Genomic DNA, 25605 nt, shown 5'->3' on the forward strand with positions numbered 1-25605 from the left:
CACGAGACATTGTTGACCAATCATAGCAGGGAGCGTTGCCATTGTCAACCAATCACACCAGAGGTGAGTTGCCCGGTAGTGAATGACCAAACATGGCTTCTTTGATCTTGTGTTGAACTACAACAACGGAGTCAGTGAGATTGTGAACAAAATTTACTTCATGAGTAAAAATTAGATACGTAATGCCGTTCTTAAAGTATTTAAGTAGAACACCTTTTAATGGTTTTCATGTGTAGGTAATTAATTGACACTCCTTATGACTGACTGCATTCCTATCATAGGAGTGAGGTTTGTTGACATGCTAATAGGGTAGTACAATAGTCTTAACTTTCACGTAAATAATTACCCAGCTTTTGTTGACTTAGTTTCATGCTAAAACCCATGCATCATAATTAAAATGTTTTATGTAGGAAATACTGTATATTTATCAAAGACAACTGGAACCATTGTTATGTTGTTATGTTGTTATGTTGCGTTTAATTTAGTCTTTAGAATACTGCATGCCGACGGTGAATAAAAAAATAGCAGGAGAACAACTTTCCTTTTTTATTCAGAGGAAATTCTTTGTTACCTCAAGAACTCCTTATAAACAAATCCATCTCGTGCTTTCTGAGTCTGCCTTTTACCCAAGGTCAGCTGGGATAGGCTCCAGCATACCCTCAGTGAGCCTACTGAGGAGAAGCGGCATAGAAAATGGATGGATGGATGGACTAAGAATTGAACATGTCCAATTTGTGATAAATGTTACATGTGTTACACATTGGAATTCATGTTTCCATTTATGAAACTCCCCGGTACCAGCAGCACTCGTGCAGCCCCAGACCATGACGCTACCACTACCATGCTGCTGCAGTTGTGTTGGCAGCTATTTGGACATGAACGACTGTGTGTTGTGTCATTTTCAGTGGAAAGTAAATCTGCGATACAATTTCTACACTGACTTCTCTAAAGTACTGTATATTCAAGTTTCACTTTTATAGTGTAGTCCTTTGAGAAGTTATACTGTAATCACATGACACGTTCTCTGAACCTTCAGAAACTTTTATGAGGATCTTTTATTCTATCTATATTTTGAAATTGCTAGTTGTGGGTGAAGTGGAAATTCCATGCTTGTAATTGTTACATCACTGAGTTATAGCCATGTCAAAATCTCGGATAACATGTGGCCTTTTCTTGAATGATGATTTTATTTTGCATATTGTGGGGGAAAAGTGTTATTATGTTGTCATGAATGCACATCAACTTTAAGAAAAGTAAAGTAAATACAACATAAAATATGCACATCTCACCTCTAAAATACCATCTTAAAATCTTAATTTAAATGTTATACTCTCTTAGAATAAATGAATCTGCCTAGACGTGTCTCGGGTTGGGTTTATTTTTGTTCTTGACACTGCAGATTCAAGAAGTTGGCAATGGCCGATGATTTTTTTTGAAAATTATATGAAAAATTACACTTGACAACTGCAGAGGGAGCCCTGGAGCAACAAAACATCTGTTGCATTACCAGCATGTAAAATACATATATGTTCATGGAGGACGACTTGTGATCATAATCATACCCATCGCTTTCTCTATTAATCACAGAAGCTATGACGGAAGAATATTTACTGCGTGGCAATTTAAAGTATTGACAGACACATTAGTATTACACTTCTGAAAGCACACCCCCTTGAAGTAATACATATCTATTTGAATTGTTATTTTATGTTCAAGGTACCAAGTTCTCCTTGACTAAAGTGCATCCAGTTTAGGGTCACAGGGAGCTGGAGCCTATCCCAGCTTTGGAAAAACAGACTACACTCTGAGCTGCTTGACAGTCAAATACAGGGCTGCAGTTTTTTTTTTAGAATTATGGCAAATGCATTTCTCCATCAAGTCCATGAAATTGTTCTCATTTCATAGGAAGTGAGAATAATAATAAGAAAAACCTACTGTTTATATTTAGTACTCGTGTGTAGTGTCCAACACATATATGTTTGTCGCTCTCTCTGGTTGTTTCTTCCCTGTGTCATCTTCATTTCCTCCTTACACAAGCTCGCTAAAAACAGCAATATTTGGTGACAGTTGGAAGGATACGCGCAGAAGCAGCACACTCAGCTTTACTACTAAGTGCATGACACCGAAAGAGTAGGCGTTTTCCGAGCGTGCATTATTTTATTTCGGAGGATTTTCCCATTAATGCGGTAAATATTTTAAGGTACTTCTTTTTGTGGTAAATATTGCAAAACAGAGTTGCGTGAGGCATATTGAATTAGAAGAAGTTTAGAAGAAGCATCTGTAGCTAACAGTAAATCAAAGATATTTTTTCTATGAATAACAAAACATGTATTGTTAACCACAATTTGTTAGTTTTGTGTTGTCGTATTCTTGCAATATGTATGTAGCAATCACAGTTTCCCAGAAGGGCGGTGCAATACCCACTTAGAGAAGCCGCTATTTATTTTGGAGGCCTTTCATATCAGTTTTTCTGTATTTTTGTCATATGATATCATTTTTTTTTTGTCTAGACTTGTTGCCTGCAAAGCTATCTGCATTCCTTGCCTAAACGAGCCTTTTGACCTTTCCTTTCCATGGCAGGTGGAGCAGGCGTGTGAAGATGGCAGAGGCCAGCATGGCTAACCACCCTCAAGTATTTGTGGTGGACAGCCGAGCCACCTTCTTCTCGCCTCCCACTGTTAGAAAAACAAGAAGGACACCAGCAGGTTACAAGGTTCTTCTGCTGGTGCTGGGACTGGCCGTGTTGGGACTTGTTGTCGAGGGATGTTTTGTCTACAAACTTTACATGAAAACGGAGGTGAGGTAGACGTCTATTTATGTCTGTCTGATTTGGACAAAAGTGATTTGTGTTTTTAGCGTATTGCTTCATCGAGAATTTCCCTCTTTTTCCATACGTCATCATCTCTCCGAGCCCCCGCACATCAACTGCTAGCAACATCCCCTTTGTGGTTTTATTCCCTAAGTCAAATGTGTCAAGTGGACTATTTTTTTACAACAAACCACTTTTCTTTTTTTTTTACATTGTAAAAGTCTTTAAGCTCACAGCAATGGCCGTATTACTGATTTACAATGTAATTTATTAAGTATCAATACATAATAAGAGACAAATTAATGAATGAATGAAGGGTTGTGGGGGGTGCTGGAGCCTATCCCAGCTGTCTTCGGACGAGAGGCGGGGTACACCCTGGACTGAGCGCCAGCCAATCACAGGGCACATATAGACAAACAACCATTCACACTCACATTCATACCTATGGACAATTTGGAGTCGCTAATTAACCTAGCATGTTTTTGGAATGTGGGAGGAAACCGGAGTACCCGGAGAAAACCCACATATGCACGGGGAGAACATGTAAACTCCACACAGAGCTGGCCGAGGGTGGAATTGAACCCCGGTCTCCTAGCTGTGAGGTCTGCGCGCTAACCACTCATCCGCCGTGCCGCCTCACTGTATTATATTTTTACAAAATTCTTATTTTATACATACATTATATCATCATATACAGTGGTACTACGTTTTCATCCATCTATCAATTTTCTATGCCGCTTATCATCACAAGGGTCACAGACATGCTGGAGCCTACCCCAGCTGTCTTCGGACGAGAGGCGGGTTACACCTTGGACTGGTTGCCAGCCAATCACAGGCCACATATAGACAAACAACCATTCACACTCACATTCATACCTATGGACAACGTAATGTCAAACTCAGGCCCGGGGGCCAAATCTGTCCCACGCTGCAATTTCATCCTGGCCCGAGGAAGTAATTGGAAAATAGCATTGGGTTGGCTCACCAGACAGAGCTTATCAAACAAAGTGCTTAATTTCCTAATTAAGGAACTCCTCCGGTATAAACTACTCCTCTGGCATTTTAATTTAAAAAGTGGAAACAATATTGAGTAGCATGAATTGTTAATAAGGGTGCCAGATCCAGACCGAAAGGCAACAAAGTCAATTTAACTGTAAACTACTGAAAACAGAGCTGCACGGTGAATGAGTGGTTAGTGTGCAGGCCACACAGCTAGGAGAGCAGCTCGGGCATCTCTGTGTGGAGTTTGCATGTTCTCCCCGTGCATGCATGGGTTTTCTCCGGGTACTCCGGTTTCCTCCCACATTCCAAAAACATGCTAGGTTAATTAGCGACTCCAAATTGTCCATAGATATGAATGTGAGTGTGAATGGTTGTTTGTCTATATGTGCCTTGTGATTGGCTGGTGCACCAGTCCAGGGTGTACCCGGCCTCTCGCCCGAAGACAGCTGGGATAGGCTCCAGCATGCCCGTGACCCTAATGAGAATAAGCGGTACAAAAAAAACCAGCATCAGTTTAACCATTACACCCAGTGTGTTCAAACCCGGGATAAAAGTTGTGTAGGCTGCTTACTTATTTCCTCAAAGTTAGTCTAGTCTAGTCTTTTTTGAGCCTGGATTATTGGGGTATGTGTGTGTGCATATGAATGTGCTTCGTTGACCAATCAAGTTTTAAGGTTTTTAATATTTTCAATATGCAGAAATATACCAGTGTTAAAAATTGCAACATGAAAAAAAACAAGAAATTTTGGGTGTCGGGATGATGGTACATGTCCAGTTTGGCCCACAACTTATAGTAGGCTTTGAGTTTTGGCTCCCTTGTGCCATTGAGTTTGGCACACAACAACAGCTGCTTTTGAACTTGCAAGCTTGTCTTGCAGATACATTTAGTTTGACTTTCTCTTCCTCCCGCAGGAATTTTCCATTTGTGTGTCTGATCCTCTCTGTCGAAACTTGTCCTACTCTAAAAAAACTGCTGAGCAGGTTAGTGCCAGTTAATGTACGTAATAAGTCACATGAGGCTGTCAAATTCCTTGAGGTTCACACAGGCTTTTTTTTCTCTGCAGTTTGGTACCTTCAAGGGTCACGTGAGAGCTGATGGTATGAATATTATTATTATTATTATAGATAGATATTTTAGATCTTCTTCTTCTTTCTCTTTGGCAAATGAATCTTCTCCATCCAACCCTGTCTTCTGCATCTGTCTCTTTCACTCCAACTACCCTCATGTCCTCCTTCACTACATCCATAAACTTCCTCTTTGGTCTTCCTCTACGCCTCCTACCTGGTAGCTTTAAATGCAGCATCCTTCTACCAATATATTCACTATCTCTCCTCTGGACATGTCCCAACCATCTCAGTCTGGCCTCTCTGACATTATCTCCAAGGTCTCTAACATGTAATGTCCTTCTGATCCTATCCATCCTGGTCACTCCCAATGAGAACCTCAGCAACCTCATCTCTGCTACCTCCAGTTCTGCTTCCTGTCTTTTCCTCAGTGGCACTGGTCTCTAGACCAGGGGTCTCTAACTCAATTAACCTGGGTGCCACTGGAGCTTGGGTCTGGGCGAGGCTGGGCCGCATCAGGTTTTCAAAAATAAATAAATAAATAAATGAATAAACGCATATATTAAAACTGAAAAATTAATAAACTTTGCTTTGGTTCTGATTTTCTACAAGAAAAGCTCTGATAAAACATTCCACTGTTCTCAAATATCTTACTTTTTATTTTTCTACACAAAATAAGATCAAGAATAAAGAAAATCAATCAATCAGTAATAAATAAATAAATATAATAATAATAATAAAACGGCAAATAATAAAAACTCAAGAAACCACATATAGTTGGTGGGTAGACAAATTATTTTTTTCAGATTAAAATGAACAAAGCATTATTAGAGCCCTGTAGACATGACAAAACACGACTATAGTCACATTTATACTCTTTTTATTTACAACATATTGCGCAACTGCAGGGTCTTGAGACACATGCTAACTCGCAAACTAGAGAGCTAGCGACCTAAACGGTAGCCTTCAAGTTATTTCCTTTAAACTTAAATAGCCAAAAACTTACCACTTCCACACGGATAGGGAGGATAACTATTAACAGTTATTTAACCTTTAACATGAACATTAATCAAACGTAATAATTTTTTCTGGGTACATGATACCATACAGCATCCATATCAAACTTGCGCGGGGCCGCACTAACATTAAACTTTCATATCAAGGCGGGGGCCTCAAACTAGTGTCCGCGTGTTTGAGACCCCTGCTCTAGACCAAACAACATGGCTGGTCTCACCACAGTTTTGTAGACCTTTTCTTTCATTTTAGCTGAAACTCTTCAATCACAGATGAAACTCTTTTTTTCAAAACAATTAATCGGAAAATTATCTCCCCTTTGAAATCAGGTTCCAATGAGGTCGACGCAGTCCAGCCTCTGCTGGGACAGAAGCCGTTTGCCCATCTAATGTGTAAGAATTGCAACCTAAAAATGTATTTTATTTGAAGGTCTCGGTTGAAGCTGTCTTAATGTTCATATCAGGTAGCAACAATCCTATCGGGGAGGACAATGTGGTACAATGGGTTGACAAAGATGGAGATGCCGTCACCAACCAGATGAGTTACAGCAACGGCCGCTTGTTGGTGAAGAAAGAAGGTTATTACTACCTCTACTCCAAAGTGCAAGTAAATGCTGCAGAGTCGTGTTCCCTCATCCAGCACAAAGTGATGAAAGACACGGAGGCATATGATCACCCGATAGAACTTATGAAATCAAAAAGGTTAGTGAAGCCTTCCTCCCTTTGTCTGTTTTCTATACGCAACCAATTTATGCTGTTTTTGCCTCTTGGACTTTTCATTCAGGTTCCGCTGCTGGACCCCAAGACCTTCAAGTGTGAATTCTTCAGGTGGGGAGGACCTATTGGACAGTTTCCTAGCAGGGATATTCCACCTGCGGTTAGGAGATAAAATTTTTGTCACTCTGGATAAAATACAAAAGTTGCGTCCTGGACCAAGTGAGAACTTTATGGGGGCCTTTATGATATCGCCATAGAAACACAATCCTCATCTTATCTGACGACTGTACAAATGACAACGTAGCAAATGATTGTATTCTCATAAAAAACAGTATCTGACATTCAGATTATGGACGATTATTTGTTGTATAAATAAAATGACATTGACATTGTGTAACTAATAAAACCAAAAACTAATGAAGCGCCTGTGAATATTCCAAGGTCATTGTATTCTCAGGACATTGAAATGATCACAATTGGACTGTTTGCAGGTGGTTTCCACACACTTTGCCAAACCACGGGTGAAGGCCACATAACACACTTGCACATTGATGTGTATAGTAACACAAGCGTCTGCAAAGCAATGCTGCATGTGTGTGAACAGCAGGAAGTGGTGGGGGAGAAAAAAAAAACAACAAAAAGACGATGAAGAATGAAGATGCTGAGGCTGCTGTTAGCTGACTCAGCTTTTTTTTTTTTTTTTTTTTGCAATGCTTAAATGACATTTGCAAAACCATATGGCGAATGAGGAAAATAAAACACAAATGACTTGAAACTTTAAAATGTGATTGAAAGAGGTTTTTACCAAAGTATGCCATATATACCATGTTGGAATTACAGACATTTTATGAGTACAACCATTATTGGGGGCTCTAAAGTATATTTAGCAGTTGTCTGACTGTCGCTCATACAGGAAGTATTGTGAAAAACAACATAATTAAAATACTAGAGAAAGTGATAATATGTATTCATGCATCTGTGCTGAGCAGACTGAAACCGAAACCAGGAAAATGCAACAAAATGTGGAGCATACAAGCATATTCAATAATCAAATTGCATGTTGAGTACTATAAATGTGTACATGTTGGTAGGTCTGCATTAAAATGAAATCTTCTTGTGGTGTAATGGTACACTTTTATGCTTTTCATGGCATAAGGTATGGGCAGAATTGCATCAGAAAGGGCAACCAGGGTTGAAACCTGTATAATTTATATCCATCCAAAACCAGCACACACACACACACTGCCTAAAGGGAGGATTGAAACCTTCAATCTCCTGTCTGTGAGGCTAAAATGCTAACCACTAGCCCACCATGCCACCAAGAAAAAAAGGCTCTAATTCCTCTCTAGAACCTTGTAAATTAAAGCTGCAGTACATCTTCATTATTTCATTTCAAATCAAATAAAAAAACAAATATAAAATTCCAAAAGTAACATAAGCAAGAACCTAAATGTCGACAATGTGGAGTATTTGGAGACCAAGTTCAGATACACTTCAGAAATAATTGGGTTATTTCCTGTTCTAAGCCCCAAATCGCCTCACGCACATCTCCCGTGCACACCTTGCTACCAGCAAGAAGACATTGTACGAGTGTAACATGATGTTATTTACAATGAAGAAATTAATTTTATGCAGTACTTGTCCACTTGCTTGAACAATAAACCAAAATAAAACTTATAACTTAAAAAAAAAAGCTTATCCTTATACACTCAACTGGTTACAACAACCTACTCATCTAATGAGCTCTATTGTAGTGACAGAAAATAATAATGCTGACTTTTGATTGACACTGTCAAAGAAGTATTAATGTAAAAATATATTTATTATTGCCATTGCAGTGGCAAATTAAAATAAAAAAAATAAAATTATCATCAAATGATACAGTGACTAAAGAGCTGGTAATAATAATAATAATAATAATAATAAATTTCATTTATGTCAGGCTTTTGCTTTGTTCGCAGTATAACTCAATCACAATATCAGCATATCTACATTTGCTGCTATTCTGCTTGTTTGCCCAACATTTTGTTTCCTAAACCGCACTTTTAAATAAATAAACAGGAAGTGATGCGCTGTCATTTCCCGCTACAAAGAACTTTCCCCTTCGCGACAAACATTCCACTTTCAAATTTGTCGCAATCACTTTCACAGACGTCATTTTCTCCGATTCCATCACACACACACACACACATACAAAAACTGGGTTCATGTGTTTATTTCCATGTTAATATGGATACAAATCATCACTGTGTAATTTGTCCATTGGACTTACATTCTAAAAAAATGCATGCTTTCAATTCCACACCTTGCAGTCCAGTGGATGAGTTTGGTTGATGTTGATTCATTCATTACGTCATTGTAAAAGTCAGCAACTTCCACTCTCTTGCAGACTGCAATTGCAGGGCGTTGATAAGGAAATATTAATCATCAACTCTATGTTTTGCTTTTTTACGGTTTTCCGCTGGAGTAGTTTTGCTTGATCCAAGTGGAGTGTGTCGGCTTATTTTGTAAACTATACAATAAAATATACAGTAAAGTCTCGTTATATCGATATTCTCGGGAGTCGGAAAAAATACCGATATAACCGGACTATCCATATATCCGATCCTGCGCCGAACTGCATTAAAAGTGGGCAATAATGCACTTAATTCAATCTTTGCTTAAGGATTTCAATACCAAAAGTGTGAAAAATAAAGTTGACTGGAAGCAGCCGTTCGCCGTGTTCTTTTTTGGTATTGAAATCCTTAAGCAAAGATTGATTTAAGCTGCTTTTGTATCGATATAAGCAGACCAAATTGGCTGGCGGGAAATTAAAAGGGCATCGTAGTAACCGGATTATCATAATAACCGGGTATCGTACTAACAGAACTAATTATATCATAAAAGACTAGAAATTTGCCGGGAAATGAAAATAGTATCGTAATAAGTAGTAATTCGTTATAACCGATATCGATATAACGAGACTTTACTGTATTAGTTATTTACTGTACACTCTATGTCGGCATCACAACAGACAGCTTCTCCTTTCTTTGCTTGTTTTTTTTTTTATGAGTAAATGTCTGAAGTCACCGTCGCGGTAACCTTATCTTGACTGTGAAGTCAGTGAATCGAGATGAGAACTTGTATTAATGTATCCATTTATAAAATGAAAACAAAAAAGCACAAAGTCACATTCAACTGAAATTAAACTTGAAGCATATTGCACATGAACACTAATGTAGTGTTATCGACATGGAATGAGACTATACATATACGTATATGACATTCATAAATAGTCCCATGTTGTTCAATAAATATGCACATTATTACAAAAAAGACACTCGGTGTCTAGTCTGTAACCGATTAGCGTGATCCTGATTGCATCTTCTCTTCTTCTTTCAGGTAACCTCCACAAAGCACCAAGTCTTTGATCCGATGTTCTTGCTGAGTTCTGAAACATTAGTCCACAAGGAACATGCCCAAGTTGGAACCACTGAGCTCCAGCTTCCAGTTCTGCAGTCCGTTCTTCGGCACACTCATGTGAGTGAGCAGCCGGGTGTTGCTGTCCATCCAACTCACTGTCCAGCATCTTTTACTCTCAGGCATCGAACCTTCCGGAAGCTCCACTTGGCAGCTCAGCTTGTCGCCCACCTGCACGCTGAGGCGGCCCGCGCTGCAGTGGCACCCAAAGGCGCAAGTACAGGTCAGGTTGAGGTCCAGGTACAGAAAGTAAGTCCCTTCACGTTGAGGCTGCAGGAAATGTTGACTGGAGTCAAAGTGGAAGTTGCTTCCGACAGACATCCCGGCACCGTAATGGACTGGAGCCCACTGCATGGTGGAGTTCACCAACTTGCCTGAAGAAGGAGACAAACGCATGTTTTGGAACATGTCTCTTGTTGGACTCGCAGAGATGCACCTCCATTGACAATTACTTTTTTTTGTTATTTTTAGTTATACAGTAAACCTCGGATATATCGGAAATTCGCTCACAATGGACAGATAAAAAAGAACCGATTTTTCTGTGATGCATTTCCAATAAAAATTCATTGCATATATCGGATTTTTTTATAACGGATTTCGCCTATTTCGGACAAAATCTCCAGTCCCGTTCCAATGCATTTCCATGAAATTTCCCTCGCATATATCGGATGGCCGCATCGTGGCGCTCCGATTCGCCGAATCGTGACAGGGCGCTATACGACGTCATTTGCTTTGTTTGCAGCGTTGCCTGCGCGTCCAGGTACATTGGAAACATAGTCAAGGAAGTGCCTTTTTATAACGGATAAAATCCGATTTGCGCATATACCGGATATAAATCCGATAAAAACGGACATTTTCCGGTATACGCATATAACAGATTTCGCTTATATTGGACAAAACCAGTGTAAACAATTGAATCCGATATATCCGAGGTTTACTGTAAGTCCATCCATAACCCCCCCCCCCCCCCCTCCATCTCTCTGACCTCATCCACATTCTCAAGCCATCCCGTTCCCTCAGATCTTCCACGTCCCTCCATCTCACTGTACCCTCTGCACGTCTTAGCACTATATGGGGGGGGGGCAGAGCTTTCAGCTCCCCAAGTCTGGCAACTCATTGCCACCAGACCTCCGTAACTCTGCCACCCTTCCCATCTTCAAATCCAAACTGAAAACTCATCTGTTCAAACTTGCCTATTCTCTTGAACTGCTTCACATGCTCCCCCCCTCCCTCTATTTATTGTATGTTCTTATTTATTGTATGTTGTCTTTTATTTTGTATTTTATATTGCTGTTTTTTATCTGGGTGCCCTGAAAGGCGCTTTTAAATAAAATGTATTATTATTATTATTATTATTACGATCTTACACAAGTGCAAGAACCTCATCTGAGGTTCCTGAACATTACATGAGAATTGATGTGAAATGAATGGATTTGGAATGTGCAGTCAATATAAAATAACGGTTAGCAAAACAATCAAGTAACTGATGAAATCCTCCTTAGGGGACGTAATGTGAGCGGAAGCCTAGTGGAAGTTCACACTGTAATAAAAAAGCAATAAAAGCATCTTTTTAACTGAGTTGATACAAGTAGAAGCACACAATCAAGAAAAGGACAATAATAATAATGGCAGTTATGACTAATTTACTACATTGTCCACAAACAGATAATTATTTGTTTATCATGGCTGATTGGTTCCAGTCCGCAAATTTCTGCAAAGTCGGATTCCTTATTTATAAATCAAATATTTTCATATTTAGAGCATAAAAAAGCTGTTTACAACCTTCTAAATGAGGAGTTTAACTTTATTAGAGCCCTCTAAACAGAAAACTAACACCCCTATAGTCAGAGTAAATATCTTAAGGCATTTAAGACATAAATAATCATGCTTGTGTGTGTTGCTTGGAGTGGGTTACAGTAGATGGATAAATATCTGTTGTGGGCTGCACGGTGTACGAGTGGTTAGCGCGCAGGCCACACAGCTAGGATGCCCCTTGCTTATCTCTGTGTGGAGTGCTAATGTTAGCTGCAGGATTGTTAGGTGCATTGGCGTTGATCAAGGTAGCATGGTAGCGGCTTGACTTGTTAAATTAGCTGCAAACAGATACAGGTAGGCCACGCAGCTAAGAGACCCGGGTTCGAGTCCCCGCTCGGGGATCTCTGTGTGGAGTTTGTATGTTTTTTTCTCCGGGAATAATAATCAATAGAGGGCGGCACGGCGGTCCATTGGTTAGCGCGCCGACCTCACAGCTAGGAGACCAGGGTTCAATTCCACCCTCGGCCATCTCTGTGTGGAGTTTGCATGTTCGCCCCGTGCATGCGTGGGTTTTCTCCGGGTACTCCGGTTTCCTCCCACATTCCAAAAACAAGCTAGGTTAATTGGCGACTCCAAATTGTCCATAGGTATGAATGTGAGTGTGAATGGTTGTTTGTCTATATGTGCCCTGTGATTGGCTGGCCACCAGTCCAGGGTGTGCCCCGCCTTTCGCAGGAAGACAGCTGGGATAGGCTCCAGCACCCCCCACAACCCTTCATTAATTCATTTTCTGCCGCTTTTCCTCACGAGGGTCGTGACTGGTCACCAGCCAATCACAGGGCACATATAGACAAACAACCATTCACACTCACATTCATACCTATGGACAATTTGGAGTCGCCAATTAACCTAGCATGTTTTTGGAATGTGGGTGGAAACCGGAGTACCCGGGTGGTAGAAAATAAATGAATTAATTAAAGTAATTAGTCCAAGTGGACCTAGTGCATACAAAAATAGACTTACTTGAGACGGCCTCCAAGAAAGCAAAGTTCTGCATCTGTCAATCAAAAAAAAACATACTTTTAATAAGTCAGATATGTGCAAAAGAGAAACAGTTGTTGACTTAATTAAAAACAATCCAAAATCCAATACGTACCTTATATGCTGGGTTCGGTGCGTGTCCCGTGGGTCCAAATTGAAATTGCTGTGTAGATGAGTTCATTCTGGAACGCTGCTCCATCAGCACCGTGACACAAACTGTCAACAAAGCAGCAAAGGCCGCATACAGGACCAGGATGGACACCATCATGCACGCATCCACACACTGTCTCCGGCCACGGCATTTCTTCTCCGGACATTCCATGTCCATGTCTTTAGCTCGATGTCCCAATAATGCGCACATGGGGACAACTGAGGAACAAGTCCACCTTGACGGAAAAACGGCTCTCGGCACCACACAGTCCAGTCCAGTCCAGTCCAGTCCAGTCCAGATCAAATGCTTGAGGAGAATGCTACTGAGCCGGGTCTTTTTATACTCTTTTATAGCGGCTCTCCTGTTTCACCCTGAAAAGGAAAAACACGGAAGTCATGGGTTTCCCGTGTCGCCTCTTCTCTCACGCCGCCTCCCACGAGGCATCTTCCGGGGGCGTGAAAACTTTCCGAGACTCCTGTTGCGCAAAGTTCTGTAAGCTCGGGCCAAAAAAAAAAGAGCGAACAAGAAGACAAAATGGTGTCACAAGAAGACAAAATGGTGTCACAAGAAGACAAAATGGTGTCATATACACACCTTAGTTTAGTTTAGTTTAGAAAAGGCTTAATTTAGAAAAACCGTGGGTGTATTGGACATTGTTTGAGTTTCATCATCAAGCAGACAAAAGGTTTCGCTTCTCACGGCAGCCAATCAGATGAAGCATTGTTGTGACGTCAGGAATTTCCCTCCAAGAGGTGTATGACTGAGTGGGAGAGCGGATATGAGACACTTTCGTTTTCCAAACTTTTAGTTATTGGGGCTGGGTGGAGAGAAATTAATTTTCATGTTGCAATTGCAGTGTTTATTATTAAAAAAAAGACATGCTCGACATTAAAGGGACAGTGCATGACGTGCCAGTGTTAGATTGATGGTTCCGTGTGTGTACTTGGTATCGAGTCCATCCCAAAATTAGCAGTATCTTAGCAGAACCATACACTCCACTGTTGACGTAAATTATAAAAAAAAGCCCAAATGAATATGACAATCATGACCATGGTGAGTCTCTACTTGTGATATGGATGTCATCATTCTCACTGGTTTGATGACTTTCCCCCAAAAGGGAAGTTTTCTTATTTCACCAAGTGACACTCAAATATTCATTCATTCATTTTATACCGCTTTTTCCTCACGAGGGTCGCGGGGGTTGCTGGAGCCTATCCCAGCTGTCTTCGGGCGGGAGAGAGGCCGGGTACACCCTGGACTGGTGGCCAGCCAATCACAGGGCACATATAGACAAACAACCATTCACACTCACATTAATACCTATGGACAATTTTGGAGTTGCTAATTAGCCTAGCATTAGCCTAGCATGCTTTTGGAAAGTGGGAGGAGACTGTAGGACCCTCGTACGGGGAAAATGTGCAAACTCCACACACAGATGCCTGAGGGTGTAATCGAACTCGGGTCTCCTAGCTGTGAGGCCAACCACCCGTCTACCGTGGAGCTACTTCAATGACCATTCATTCATTCATTCATTTTCTACCGCTTTCTCCTCACGAGGGGGTGCTGGAGACTATCCCAGCGGTCTCCGGGCGGGAGAGAGGCCGGGTACACCCTGGACTGGTCCACCAGCCAATCACAGGGCACATATAGACAAACAACCATTCACACTCACATTCATACCTATGGACAATTTGGAGTCGCCAATTAACCTAGCATGTTTTTGGAATGTGGGATGAGGAAAGCCGGAGTACCCGGAGAAAACCCACGCATGCACAGGGAGAACATGCAAACTCCAACACAGAGATGGCAGAGGGTGGAATTGAACCCCGGTCTCCTAGCTGTGAGGTCTGCGCGCTAAACACTCGACCACCATGCAGCCCTCAAACTTGAATTCCCAAAGGAAAATGTACTTTCGTACCAATATAATATAAATTCTTAATAATAATCAATAGAGGGCGGCACGGCGGTCCAGTGGTTAGCGCGCCGACCTCACAGCTAGGAGACCAGGGTTCAATTCCACCATCGGCCATTTCTGTGTGGAGTTTGCATGTTCTCCCCGTGCATGTGTGGGTTTTCTCCGGGTACTCCGGTTTCCTCCCACATTCCAAAAACATGCTAGGTTAATTGGCGACTCCAAATTGTCCATAGGTATGAATGTGAGTGTGAATGGTTGTTTGTCTATATGTGCCCTGTGATTGGCTGGCGACCAGTCCAGGGTGTACCCCGCCTCTCGCCCAAAGACAGCTGGGATGGGCTCCAGGAGTACGGTCGCGGCTTTTCAAAAATGGATCCATCCATACATGATCACTGTTTTGTGGTTGACTATGGCCTATTATTAGTCAAAAAATGTTGAAATACAAATTATATGACACACACAGCAATGGACAGGCAGAGAGAAAATAACGCCCAGCAAGAGAGGTCCGGTTTGTTTGGTTTTGTGATGCAACTTTTTTGAACATACAATATATTGTTTTTACTGAAGTGACCTCAGCAACCAACAGGAACGAAGTTCCTCCTCACCAAAATCCGACCAAAACTCTTGACTTTTCGGTCTGTAAAGGGTTGCACTGAAAAAGTGGAAGTGATGTCTTCTCACATGATGATCTAATCGGTAATTCAAAAATTGTGACAAACGACAAGCGAGAAAAGACCAGAGGCATGACGGGGAAATGTGGGGGTTGTTTGCGTGGGGTCGGGGCGCTCGACGAGAGATGTGGAGTCAGAACAGTTGAATGCAGAATAACCAGTATGACATCCAATTAGGAAGAGTCATGTGCTACTGCCAAAAACCCATGGTCTGCGTTCCCTATTGAAACTAACCACAAACACACACATACACACACATATGCATGCATGCCAACACACACACATACACACACATGCAGATATTTTTATCTTTTTTTTTTTTTACTCCAGTATGCATAACGTGTTTGGGTTTTTATTATTTGTTTTCACTTTCACTCGTCCAAACATCACAGTTCAGCGTCACTCCTGTGGTATCTACTGGATTTTACAAGTTGATTTTACTGCCACCTAGCGGAGAAACTACGTAAAAACTACAAAGGTGTGGAGTGTAAACACGGTCAAATACATTGGAATCAATACAACTGTACTTAAATAAGTGTATTCTACATTGTAAATGTGCTGAATTTATATACAGGATAAAACAGAACTGTTATAGAGCTATAACAGCTGTTATAGTTTCAAAAATAAAATCTTAATTCCAGAATTCCAATGTGGCGGTTTGACGTGTTTATTGATTGGTGGCAAATTGGAAGTCCAGTGGCACTAAAAGCTCAAAAAGGCAGAACTCTTAGAAGAGACTCACTGAGTGCAAATACTTGACCAAAGCATTTGTTTTTTATATATATAGTGTACATTTGAAAAAGCTTTTATTTACCCACTATTCTAAATCCAATCCTATGAAATGAATCCATATCCAAAATGTTAGAAATGTAACTCAATTTTAAAATTTACAACTTTATACTCATAAATGGATGCATTTTGTTCTCATAAATGTATGACTTTTTCAGGTGTATTAATCAATGAATGTTGTATTTTAATGTATCTTTTACTCTGTTTACTTGCTTTTATTAATTAACTCCATTCTTCTGTAAAGTGTCTTTGAGTATTTAGAAAAGCGCTATACAAATAAAATGTAAAAAAAAAATATTATTATGTTCTTAAGATGAAAAAATGCTGTCCGGGTTAATTGTTTGTATATAATTATATGGATATGAATGAATGTTTGGTGATGGTTGGAGAGACTGTAGGTGCAAATTGACAGCCATGTTTCTGTCAACACTATGCCTGGACAGCTGTGACTACAGATATAGTTTACCACCACCAGTATATATGTGACTGAGGAGCAAATTATACAAAATATTACGGCTTTATTCTTGGAAATGTACAACTTTATACTAATAAATGGATGCATTTTTTTCTCATAAATGTATGACTTTTTCAGGAAATTTACAACTTTTTTTTTTTTTTTACAAAAATAAATGTCTGAAATGAAAGTCTGAAAAAAATGGTAATATTACAACAATAAAGTTGTACATTTACAAGAACTTTATTCCCAAGATTTTATTTTTATAGCTCCAGACATGCCAAGAATAGACAGGAAGAGATAAGCAAACGGGGGGGGGGGGGGGGGGGGGGGTGATGCCATCTTCGAAAGAAATATATTTTTTTTCCTAGAAGTGTTTTGTCTCTTCGTTGTGTTTTAAATCGTGTCTCTCCAAAGTTACTGATGACAAAAAGTTCTCCAGTGTGTTTCTGTAGACGTCACTCGTCATGCTGGACCAGTTCGGGACACAGTGCGCCCGTGTGAGCGCAGAGATCCGCCCCAAAGGAACCAAAAGCCGCGTAGTTCGGGTAGAAGCACCGGTGATGGAGAACGGCACCAGGAAGAAAGTGAATGACAAAGATGGGCTGACTTTATTCCCAAAGAAACTTCTAGTGGCTTTGGACCTTCTGTGCCTCGTCCTTGGTAAATATTTAACATCCATTTTTTTCATCAAGTTTTCATCAACCGAGGTCAGTGTGCTTAAAAAAATAATAATAAATAATAATTATTAAAATGTGTGCAATCTTTTGACCGCCCAATACTGTTAAAATACACAAATTCAAATAATGATTAAACTATCAAATAGTCAGTTTTGACACTCAAAAAAGTGACAATGATGCATCTGACAGATTAAAATGGACATTGATCAACAATGTAAATATGCGGGTGCATCTTAATTCATGCCGATATATCTGGAAAACTTTATTTCAGTATTCATTTCAAAAAGTACACACAGTATTTCTTCATCATTTTGAAATATTGTGAAAAAGTTCAATATTGTAGAGTACTGTTTAGCTGTAATCAGTTAATTAAGTAATTTAAGCCTTGGTTTTTTATGCTGCAAATGTACTGCAGTGTACAGTATGTCCACTTTTCAATAGTAATTATGATGATTAATGATTATTGATGATTTTCTCCGGGTACTCCGGTTTCCTCCCACATTCAAAAAAAACATGCTAGGTTAATTGGCGACTCCAAATTGTCCATAGGTATGAATGTGAGTGTGAATGGTTGTTTGTCTATATGTGCCCTGTGATTGGCTGGCGACCAGTCCAGGGTGTACCGTGCCTCTTGCCCGAAGACAGCTGGGATAGGCTCCAGCACCCCCCACAACCCTCATGAGGATAAGCGGTAGAAAATTAATTAATTCATTCATTTTCTGCCGCTTTTCCTCACGAGGGTCGTGACTGGTCACCAGCCAATCACAGGGCACATATAGACAAACAACCATTCACACTCACATTCATACCTATGGATAATTTGGAGTCGCCAATTAACCTAGCATGTTTTTGGTTGGAATGTGGGAGGAAACCGGAGTACCCGGGCGGTAGAAAATAAATGAATAAATGGACCTAGTGCATAGTTTTAAACTGGGATAGGCTCCAGCACCCCCCCACCCCGACTTTTGTGAGAAAAAAGCGGTAGAAAATAAATGAATGAATGCACTGGATTAATTAACAAGGCTTCACATTTTCAAGTACTTCATTCAGGTTTTGGGGTTTAAAGTTTTTTTCCATTTTTTGTTACTACTTGTTACTACTTGTTGATGTACTTTTCTAGTACATGCACGGCTCCTCTTGTATCCCAACCAAGCATGCTCTCCAGTCCTGTGCCAGCTGGTTTGTGCATTGCCTAGGGAATTCTACTGTTTCCATGGCAACCTCTAGTTCTCAGGGTAGAGTAGAGTCGATGGGGAATCAGGGGAATTGTATTCTCTATAAATAATATGCATGATTCCTGTGTGTGTTGTGTTGTGTTGTGTGTGTGTGTTGTGTGTGTGTATGATGACGGTCCGACTCTCCCATGGTCAAAATATGCAGGAAGAGGCAGGAAGTGGCCTCCTGGATGAAGAGACAGTAGGTTTCAACAGACTAGACATACTGAAAGCAGAGAGTTGTGCATCGCCTCATCTTTGTGTGTGCAGGCATGTGAGACCAAAAGAGGCATAGAAGGGTACCGAGGGGGGGGGGGGGGGGGGTGATTGGGGTTGTTGTTGGTTGGCAGGCGGTGTCAGGCTGCTTCTGGCTCCGGTTTGTTTCAGCATTCACTCTTTGTTTTCTAGGAAAGAGTTGAGATGAAGTCACAAACAATCCTCCTTTCTTTTTCTCTAGACGGGACGCACTGTAACCTAATTCTAGCTATTCCATTTGAACTTGTCCAGATTCCAGATTCCGGGAGCAATCTGGCAAGTTCTTTCAGTCCCACTGGAGCACACATACGTTCCTCTTAGTATTCCGATGAGTTAGTTACCCCGCCTCTCGCCCAAAGACAGCTGGGATAGGCTCCAGCACCCCCGCAACCCTCGTGAGGAAAAAGCAGTAGAAAATGAATGAATGGTCATTGAAGTGGCTACACGGTAGACGGGTGGTTGGCCTCACTGCAAGGAGACCCGAGTTTGACTCCACTGTGGAGTTTGCATGTTCTCCCCGTACGAGGGTACTGCAGTCTCCTCCCACATTCCAAAAACATGCTAGGCTAATTGGCGACTCCAAAATTGTGTATAGGTATGAATGTGAGTGTGAATGGTTGTTTGTCTATATGTGCCCTGTGATTGGCTGGCCAATCCAGTCCAGGGTGTACCCCGCCTCTCGCCTCGAGACCGCTGGGATAGGCTCCAGCACCCCCGCTAGGAAAAAGCGGTAGAAAATGAATGAATGGTCATTGAAGTGGCTACACGGTAGACGGGGGGTTGGCCTCACAGCTAGGAAACCCGAGTTCGACTCCCTCAGGCATCTGTGTGTGGAGTTTGCACATTTTCCCCGTACGAGGGTACTACGGTCTCCTCCCACTTTCCAAAAACATGCTAGGCTAATTTCCGACTCAAAAATTTTCCATTGGTATGAATGTGAGTGTGAATGGTTGTTTGTCTATATGTGCCCTGTGATTGGCTGGCGACCAGTCCAGGGTGTACCCTGGTGAATGCTGAGTAAGGTATCTTAGTAAATGTCTAGTCAGTGTTCATACATGTGTTCATCCATGTACAGACTGAAGTCCATCCTGAACATTTTGTTGCTGGTCTGAGTTTGAATCCCTGAAGAAAGTGTGACACTGTTGCATGCTGTTGTAACATTAGCATTGATCCTGATGTCACCTCTCTGCCCCCGCCCCCCAGCTTCCATCCCTTTCTTTGTGTCTGAGCTGAAGGCAGTGGGTCCATACAGAAGAGGTTTTATTTGTGGAGACTGCAGCATCACCTACCCTTACCTTCGCTCGGAGGCCATACCAGATGAGATCCTCATTGTTGGTGGGATCCTCATCACGGGCCTCACAGTGAGTAATGACTAAGTCGCCATCATTTTGAGTAAACTCCAGTCCTTTTTAACATAGTGGTTGTGTTCACATGTCCACCTGAAGATCGCTTTTGGGGAGTGTTACCGTGTGCGTTTTCTCGGCGCCACCTCCAAGGCCTTCGTCAGGAACAAGTATGTGTCCTGTCTGTACAAGGAGTTGGGCTGCTTCCTGTTTGGCTGCTGCGTGGGCCAATCGCTGACAAACGTGGCCAAGCTGAGCGTCGGCCGTCTGCGGCCGCACTTTCTGTCCGTGTGCGGTGTCACGTATGCGTTACTCAACTGCACGCCGGGAACGTATGTAGCAAAAGTCAACTGCTCCAGTAATGACCATCGCTTGATAGAGGAGGCCAGGTGTGTGTTGTGTGATATTTGTGTGTCTTGTCTTTCATCCATCCACCATCATCCAACCATACGTCCACTCCTCCTGTCAGCCATTTATTGACATTTATCTTTCTATATAACAGATGCTTACCAAACCGATACAGTGGAACATCGGTTAGCGTCCGCCCTGGTTAGCGTAATTTTCTTTTAATGTTGAAAATGTATGCCAAAATTTTAGCTGTTAGCATACAATATTGCGCACTTCCTGTCCTGTTAATAATACACAGCATGAGTCCCGCTGTTCTTACAGTTTCAAATGCGTTTTTATCACCAATGCCCTTGTTAGCACAGCTTGCTAACAAAATGGCCACCGGACCTGGTGGGTAGACAAATTCTTTTTTTCAGATTAAAATGAACAAAGCATTATTAGAGCCCTGTAGACATGACAAAACACGACTATAGTCACATTTATACTCTTTTTATTTACAACATATTGCGCAACTGCAGGGTCTTGAGACACATGCTAACTCGCAAACTAGAGAGCTAGCGACCTAAACGGTAGCCTTCAAGTTATTTCCTTTAAACTTAAATAGCCAAAAACTTACCACTTCCACACGGATAGGGAGGATAACTATTAACAGTTATTTAACCTTTAACATGAACATTAATCAAACGTAATAATTTTTTCTGGGTACATGATACCATACAGCATCCATATCAAACTTGCGCGGGCCGCACTAACATTAAACTTTCATATCAAGGCGTGGGCCTCAAACTAGTGTCCTGTGGGCCACATTTGGCCCGCAGGCCGCATGTTTGAGACCCCTTATTTACGGAGCCTTCACCAAAACAAATTCTTAGTATGTGTTTGATCAGCATAGCACTACCTCTACCAGTACTTTTTTTTTTCAGCAAGGTAACCCACTGACTGACCCACAGCAGAACACAAAGATGTCCAGGAGGGCATCAAACTCAATGCCCAACAGGCCCTCATACCCGGGACCTAAGTTGTGCAGCATGCATAAAAATAAAAATAATAATAATAATAATAATGCATGCAAAGAGGCCAATTTTGTATGTAATTGTATGGATTTTGAATTGCCTTCTGCATGTAAACTATAAAAGTATGAAAACATGTTCTGTATGAACATATTTGTCTTCCTGGAACTTATGAATTGGATTTCCATCATTTCTTATATTCGCTCATTCTGAAACAAATGAATGACGCTAACCAAGGTTCCACTGTATATGTTTTTCATCTTTGAAACACTCATTCCTTTTATCTTTTTAGGAAGTCCTTCTTTTCTGGGCATGCCTCCTTTGCCATGTACACAATGCTCTACTTAGCTGTAAGTATAGAAGCATTTTCTACCTCTTTTACTGTACTGTGCATCCATTTTCCACATCCAGCCTCTTGGTACTGAGGGAATGAAGAGAAGAGGAGAACCATCACCAGTCCAGTGAGCAGAATAAGAGTGAACGAATGAGAAAATAGAAGAGGGCAAAAAAAAAAAGACTGAAAGGAGAAATGAGAAACATAGAGGTTGCTTTGTTTCACTGTGGAAGGGGTGTGACCTCAACTTGCTCGTCTCACTCTTCTCAATTGTTTGAGGGAGTGTGAGCGAGATGTGCTGCATTTTAATGCGCCCATGGAGGACTGCCATTGAGAAGGCTGACTTATATCTGTTATGTTGTTTTGTTTATATTGTTGGAATACAGTGAGATTATGAACCAAAAACTCATATCACAGTATACATGTTTAGGTTGAATACTGATATGGACGAGTGGTTAGTGTGCAGGCCACACAGATAGGAGACCTGAGTTCGATTCCACCTTCGGAAATCTCTGTGTGGAGTTTACATGCGTGTGTTTTCTCCGGCTTCCTCCCACATTCCAAAACATGCGAGGATGAGATTGGACGATTGAACACAAATGTTTTACAATTAATAAAAAAGATAAATAAATGTGTCATATGACATATCTGAAACATTTTTAACCATTTTTTTTTCATTTCATTTTCTATGAAATGAAAATGAATGAAAACAAAATTTTCATTTTCCTCACGAGGGTCGCAGGGGCGTGCTGGAGCCTATCCCAGTTGTCTTTGGGCGAGAGAGGCGGGGTACACCCCGGACTGGTCGCCAGCCAATCACAGGGCACATATAGACAAACAACCATTCACACTCACATTCATACCTATGGACAATTTGGAGTTAGCCAATTAACCTAGCATGTTTTTGGAATGTGGGAGGAAACCGGAATACCCGGAGAAAACCCACGCATGCACGGGGAGAACATGCAAACTCCACACAGAGATGGCCGAGGGTGGAATTGAACTCGGGTCTCCTAGCTTCGGGGCCTGCATGCTAACTACTCGCTTTTGTTTCTTCATTCATTCACTTTCTACCACTTTTTCCTCACAAGGGCTGCGGGGGTGCTGGAGCCTATCCCAGCTGTCTTTGGTCGAGAGGCGGGGTACACCCTGGACTGGTCGCCAGCCAATCACAGGGCACATATAGACAAACAACCATTCACACTCACATTCATACCTATGGACAATTTGGAGTCGCCAATTAACCTAGCATGTTTTTGGAATTGAACCCTGGTCTCCTAGCTGTGAGGTCTGTGCGCTAACCACTCAACCACCGTGCCACCCCCCCAATTTTTTTTTTTTTTTTAACCAAAATGAATTATTCTACTTTTCATTTGGTTATCCTCTTAATGAGCAACCAATTAATTAGTCAGTGCCTCACCAGCCGGGACGTCCAGACTTCCCGGTCGGTCCCCAGCCACCTCCCAGCCAATTCCACCCGGAAAACTTGGAGTCATTACCGGACCAACTGTGAGATGTAACCCCTCCAGCATGTCCTGTGTCTGCCCCGGGTTTCTTTTGGCTGGGCATGCATGGAACATGGCGTGCATGCATGCATGGCGTCAGCTGGTTCTTCACGATGTGAATGACTGAGCTCTCTTAGATCTCAGTACTAATGATTGACATGAAGATAGGACAATGCAGACTAAGACAAATGAACACACATGCTGATGACACAGGTTCCGTCACACTCACATCAATGTTTTATGGCAGTTTTATCTTCAGACGCGGCTGACGTGGCGTAGGGCTCGCTTGTTGAGGCCCCTGTTGCAGTTCTTCCTGTTTTTGCTGGCCATCTACACGGGAATAACGCGCATCACTGACAACCGACACCACCCGTCGGATGTACTTGTTGGCTACATCCTGGGAGCCCTTACTGCATACTGGGTGGTGAGTTTAGCCCATTTCTTTGTCTTGTTGCTTAAGATATTAAAACCATGTGACTTGTTTCCTACGTTCATTCAAATAAATCCTGTTTCTCGGCAGGCTTTCCACATCTCGTCCATGTTCAAGAGACCAAGTCCGGTTGAGACCCCGGATGACAACTTATCAGCACATCACAGCGTCTGCTGAAGCTCGCCTCCACCTCCATCCACGCTAGCAGCATCCACCTGCCAGCAGCGTGGTGGTGGTTCCTCAAAAGATCTAAAAAATGTGAGACTATTTCCCGTGGAGTTAAACCTCATACCTCAGCATTTCCGACAAGAAAAAAGAGTAAGAGGGCGGCAGAGGATGTGACATAACTAAATGTGACAGAACGAGTACACACCAGTGTAGTCATTCGCCTTACGGGTTAGTGCCACTGTTGTTGCCATGACAACAAATCACCAACTTTCATTGTCATTAAAGGTAGATTTGCATGTGATGTTTTCTTTACATTAGCAATGTTCTCACTTTGCCTCTCCGCCGAGAGGCTGCTTTTTGCAGCTTTTTGAGTGTCGCCAAAAATCACCCAAATAAGTAAATAAATAAATACCGAAATAAGCTGAGGTAAGCAGCAGCTTCCTGTGACGCTGACAGGTGGTAGACAATAAATGGATGGAATTCTTTCAGAAATTTCTCAACAAAAACTACAGTAAAGTCTCGTTATATCGATATTGTCGGGAGTTGGAAAAACTATCGATATAACCGGACTGTCGATATATCCGATCCTGCGCCGAACTGCATTAAAAGTGGGCAATAATGCACTCGACATTGTTCTATAGTATAGAACATTGTTCTATAGTATAGAACAGGGGTCAGCAACCCACGGCTCCAGAGCCGCATGTGGCTCTTTAACCTCTTTGTTGTGGCTCCCTTCACAATGCTGAAGTATTTTTTTTAACACCCAAATGGGGAAAATACGCATCTTTGAAAAAAATCTGACCAAAATTCCCTCCAAATCTGGCAGTTAATTAAAATTTTGGGAGACTCGCAATTTGCTCTGAATGTGAGCACGTCACTGCTTTTTTTAAATTATGTTTTGTGGCTCCAGTCTATTTTTCTTTAGTGAGCCAGGGGATAAAATGGCTCTTTTGATAGTAAAGGTTGCCGACCCCTGGTATAGAACAATGTCGAGCAGCTTAAATCAATCTTTGCTTAAGGATTTCAATACCAAAAAAGAACACGGCGAACGGCTGCTTCCAGTCAACTTTATTTTTCACACTTCCACCATTATTATTATTATTATTATTTATTATTACTTATCTTCTTTTGTGTCTGTTATTATATGGGAGCCAGGCAACGACATTTCGTTGGCAATTTCACTACTGTGTTTTTGTGAAATGACAATAAAGGGAGTCTATCTACCAGAGCACAGCACACACACCGATTCCCGCACTTCCTGGTTCACAGGTCATGCTCAACCCGCCCCACATAGCTGGCCAAACACATGCCTGTATAGAATCTATACACACACGAGAGAAACCACGAACGCCAGCATGTACATATGAAAAACAGTGATTATTGCAAGCGATAAAAAGATATCTGAATACAACACAATTAAATACATGTATTTGTACGCTTGTGTCTTCGTTGGAATAGGTGTGTATGCTATGTCAGT

General features: G+C 41.5%; 3 protein-coding genes across 4 annotated transcripts; 2 read left to right on the plus strand and 1 right to left on the minus strand.

The window, feature by feature from the left end:
* The first annotated feature begins 2 nt into the window (after positions 1-2).
* Positions 3-7236, plus strand: LOC131136857 (tumor necrosis factor ligand superfamily member 14-like). 2 transcript variants are annotated; one of them, XM_058084172.2, is made up of 7 exons: positions 3-63; positions 2581-2797; positions 4724-4792; positions 4876-4909; positions 6220-6282; positions 6354-6591; positions 6674-7236. In XM_058084172.2, exons 2-7 carry the CDS (start codon positions 2600-2602, stop codon positions 6861-6863), a joined length of 792 nt encoding a protein of 263 aa, XP_057940155.2. In that variant the 5' UTR covers positions 3-63; positions 2581-2599; the 3' UTR covers positions 6864-7236. The 2 variants fall into 2 exon arrangements, with proteins under 2 accessions (XP_057940155.2, XP_057940136.2); XM_058084153.2 differs by lacking the exon at positions 3-63 and adding an exon at positions 2071-2186.
* Positions 7237-8812: 1576 nt separating this feature from the next.
* Positions 8813-13607, minus strand: LOC131136882 (uncharacterized). Its single transcript, XM_058084205.2, has 3 exons — positions 12977-13607; positions 12844-12877; positions 8813-10439 (listed from the first exon to the last, which is right to left on the minus strand). The coding sequence occupies exons 1-3, from the start codon at positions 13220-13222 to the stop codon at positions 10045-10047; spliced, it is 675 nt and encodes a 224-aa protein (XP_057940188.2). The 5' UTR covers positions 13223-13607; the 3' UTR covers positions 8813-10044.
* A 3584-nt stretch (positions 13608-17191) lies between these two features.
* Positions 17192-24753, plus strand: LOC131136842 (phospholipid phosphatase 3-like). The gene is made up of 6 exons (XM_058084131.2): positions 17192-17504; positions 20194-20351; positions 20436-20722; positions 21984-22041; positions 23778-23954; positions 24051-24753. Exons 1-6 carry the CDS (start codon positions 17309-17311, stop codon positions 24135-24137), a joined length of 963 nt encoding a protein of 320 aa, XP_057940114.2. The 5' UTR covers positions 17192-17308; the 3' UTR covers positions 24138-24753.
* The last annotated feature ends 852 nt before the right edge of the window (positions 24754-25605 follow it).

The sequence above is a fragment of the Doryrhamphus excisus genome, linkage group LG9 (assembly GCF_037039965.1).
Source record: "Doryrhamphus excisus strain RoL-2023G ecotype Guam linkage group LG9, RoL_Dexc_Guam_v1.1, whole genome shotgun sequence".
In the NCBI taxonomy this organism is placed as follows: domain Eukaryota; kingdom Metazoa; phylum Chordata; class Actinopteri; order Syngnathiformes; family Syngnathidae; genus Doryrhamphus; species Doryrhamphus excisus.

What these genes read in the sequence shown, in the direction of transcription:
- LOC131136882 (XM_058084205.2), bottom strand. Translation starts at nt 13,222, where the DNA reads ATGTGCGCATTATTGGGACATCGAGCTAAAGACATGGACATGGAATGT. An exon ending in CACCGAACCCAGCATATAAG is followed by an intron (nt 12,878 to 12,976) that starts GTACGTATTGGA and finishes TTTGATTGACAG; the next exon opens with ATGCAGAACTTTGCTTTCTT. An exon ending in TTTCTTGGAGGCCGTCTCAA is followed by an intron (nt 10,440 to 12,843) that starts GTAAGTCTATTT and finishes CTCCTTCTTCAG; the next exon opens with GCAAGTTGGTGAACTCCACC.
- LOC131136857 (XM_058084153.2), top strand. An exon ending in GGGTCACGTGAGAGCTGATG is followed by an intron (nt 4,910 to 6,219) that starts GTATGAATATTA and finishes CTTTGAAATCAG; the next exon opens with GTTCCAATGAGGTCGACGCA. An exon ending in GCCGTTTGCCCATCTAATGT is followed by an intron (nt 6,283 to 6,353) that starts GTAAGAATTGCA and finishes TGTTCATATCAG; the next exon opens with GTAGCAACAATCCTATCGGG.
- LOC131136842 (XM_058084131.2), top strand. Translation starts at nt 17,309, where the DNA reads ATGCTGGACCAGTTCGGGACACAGTGCGCCCGTGTGAGCGCAGAGATC. An exon ending in CCTTCTGTGCCTCGTCCTTG is followed by an intron (nt 17,505 to 20,193) that starts GTAAATATTTAA and finishes CCCGCCCCCCAG; the next exon opens with CTTCCATCCCTTTCTTTGTG. An exon ending in TCCTCATCACGGGCCTCACA is followed by an intron (nt 20,352 to 20,435) that starts GTGAGTAATGAC and finishes GTCCACCTGAAG; the next exon opens with ATCGCTTTTGGGGAGTGTTA.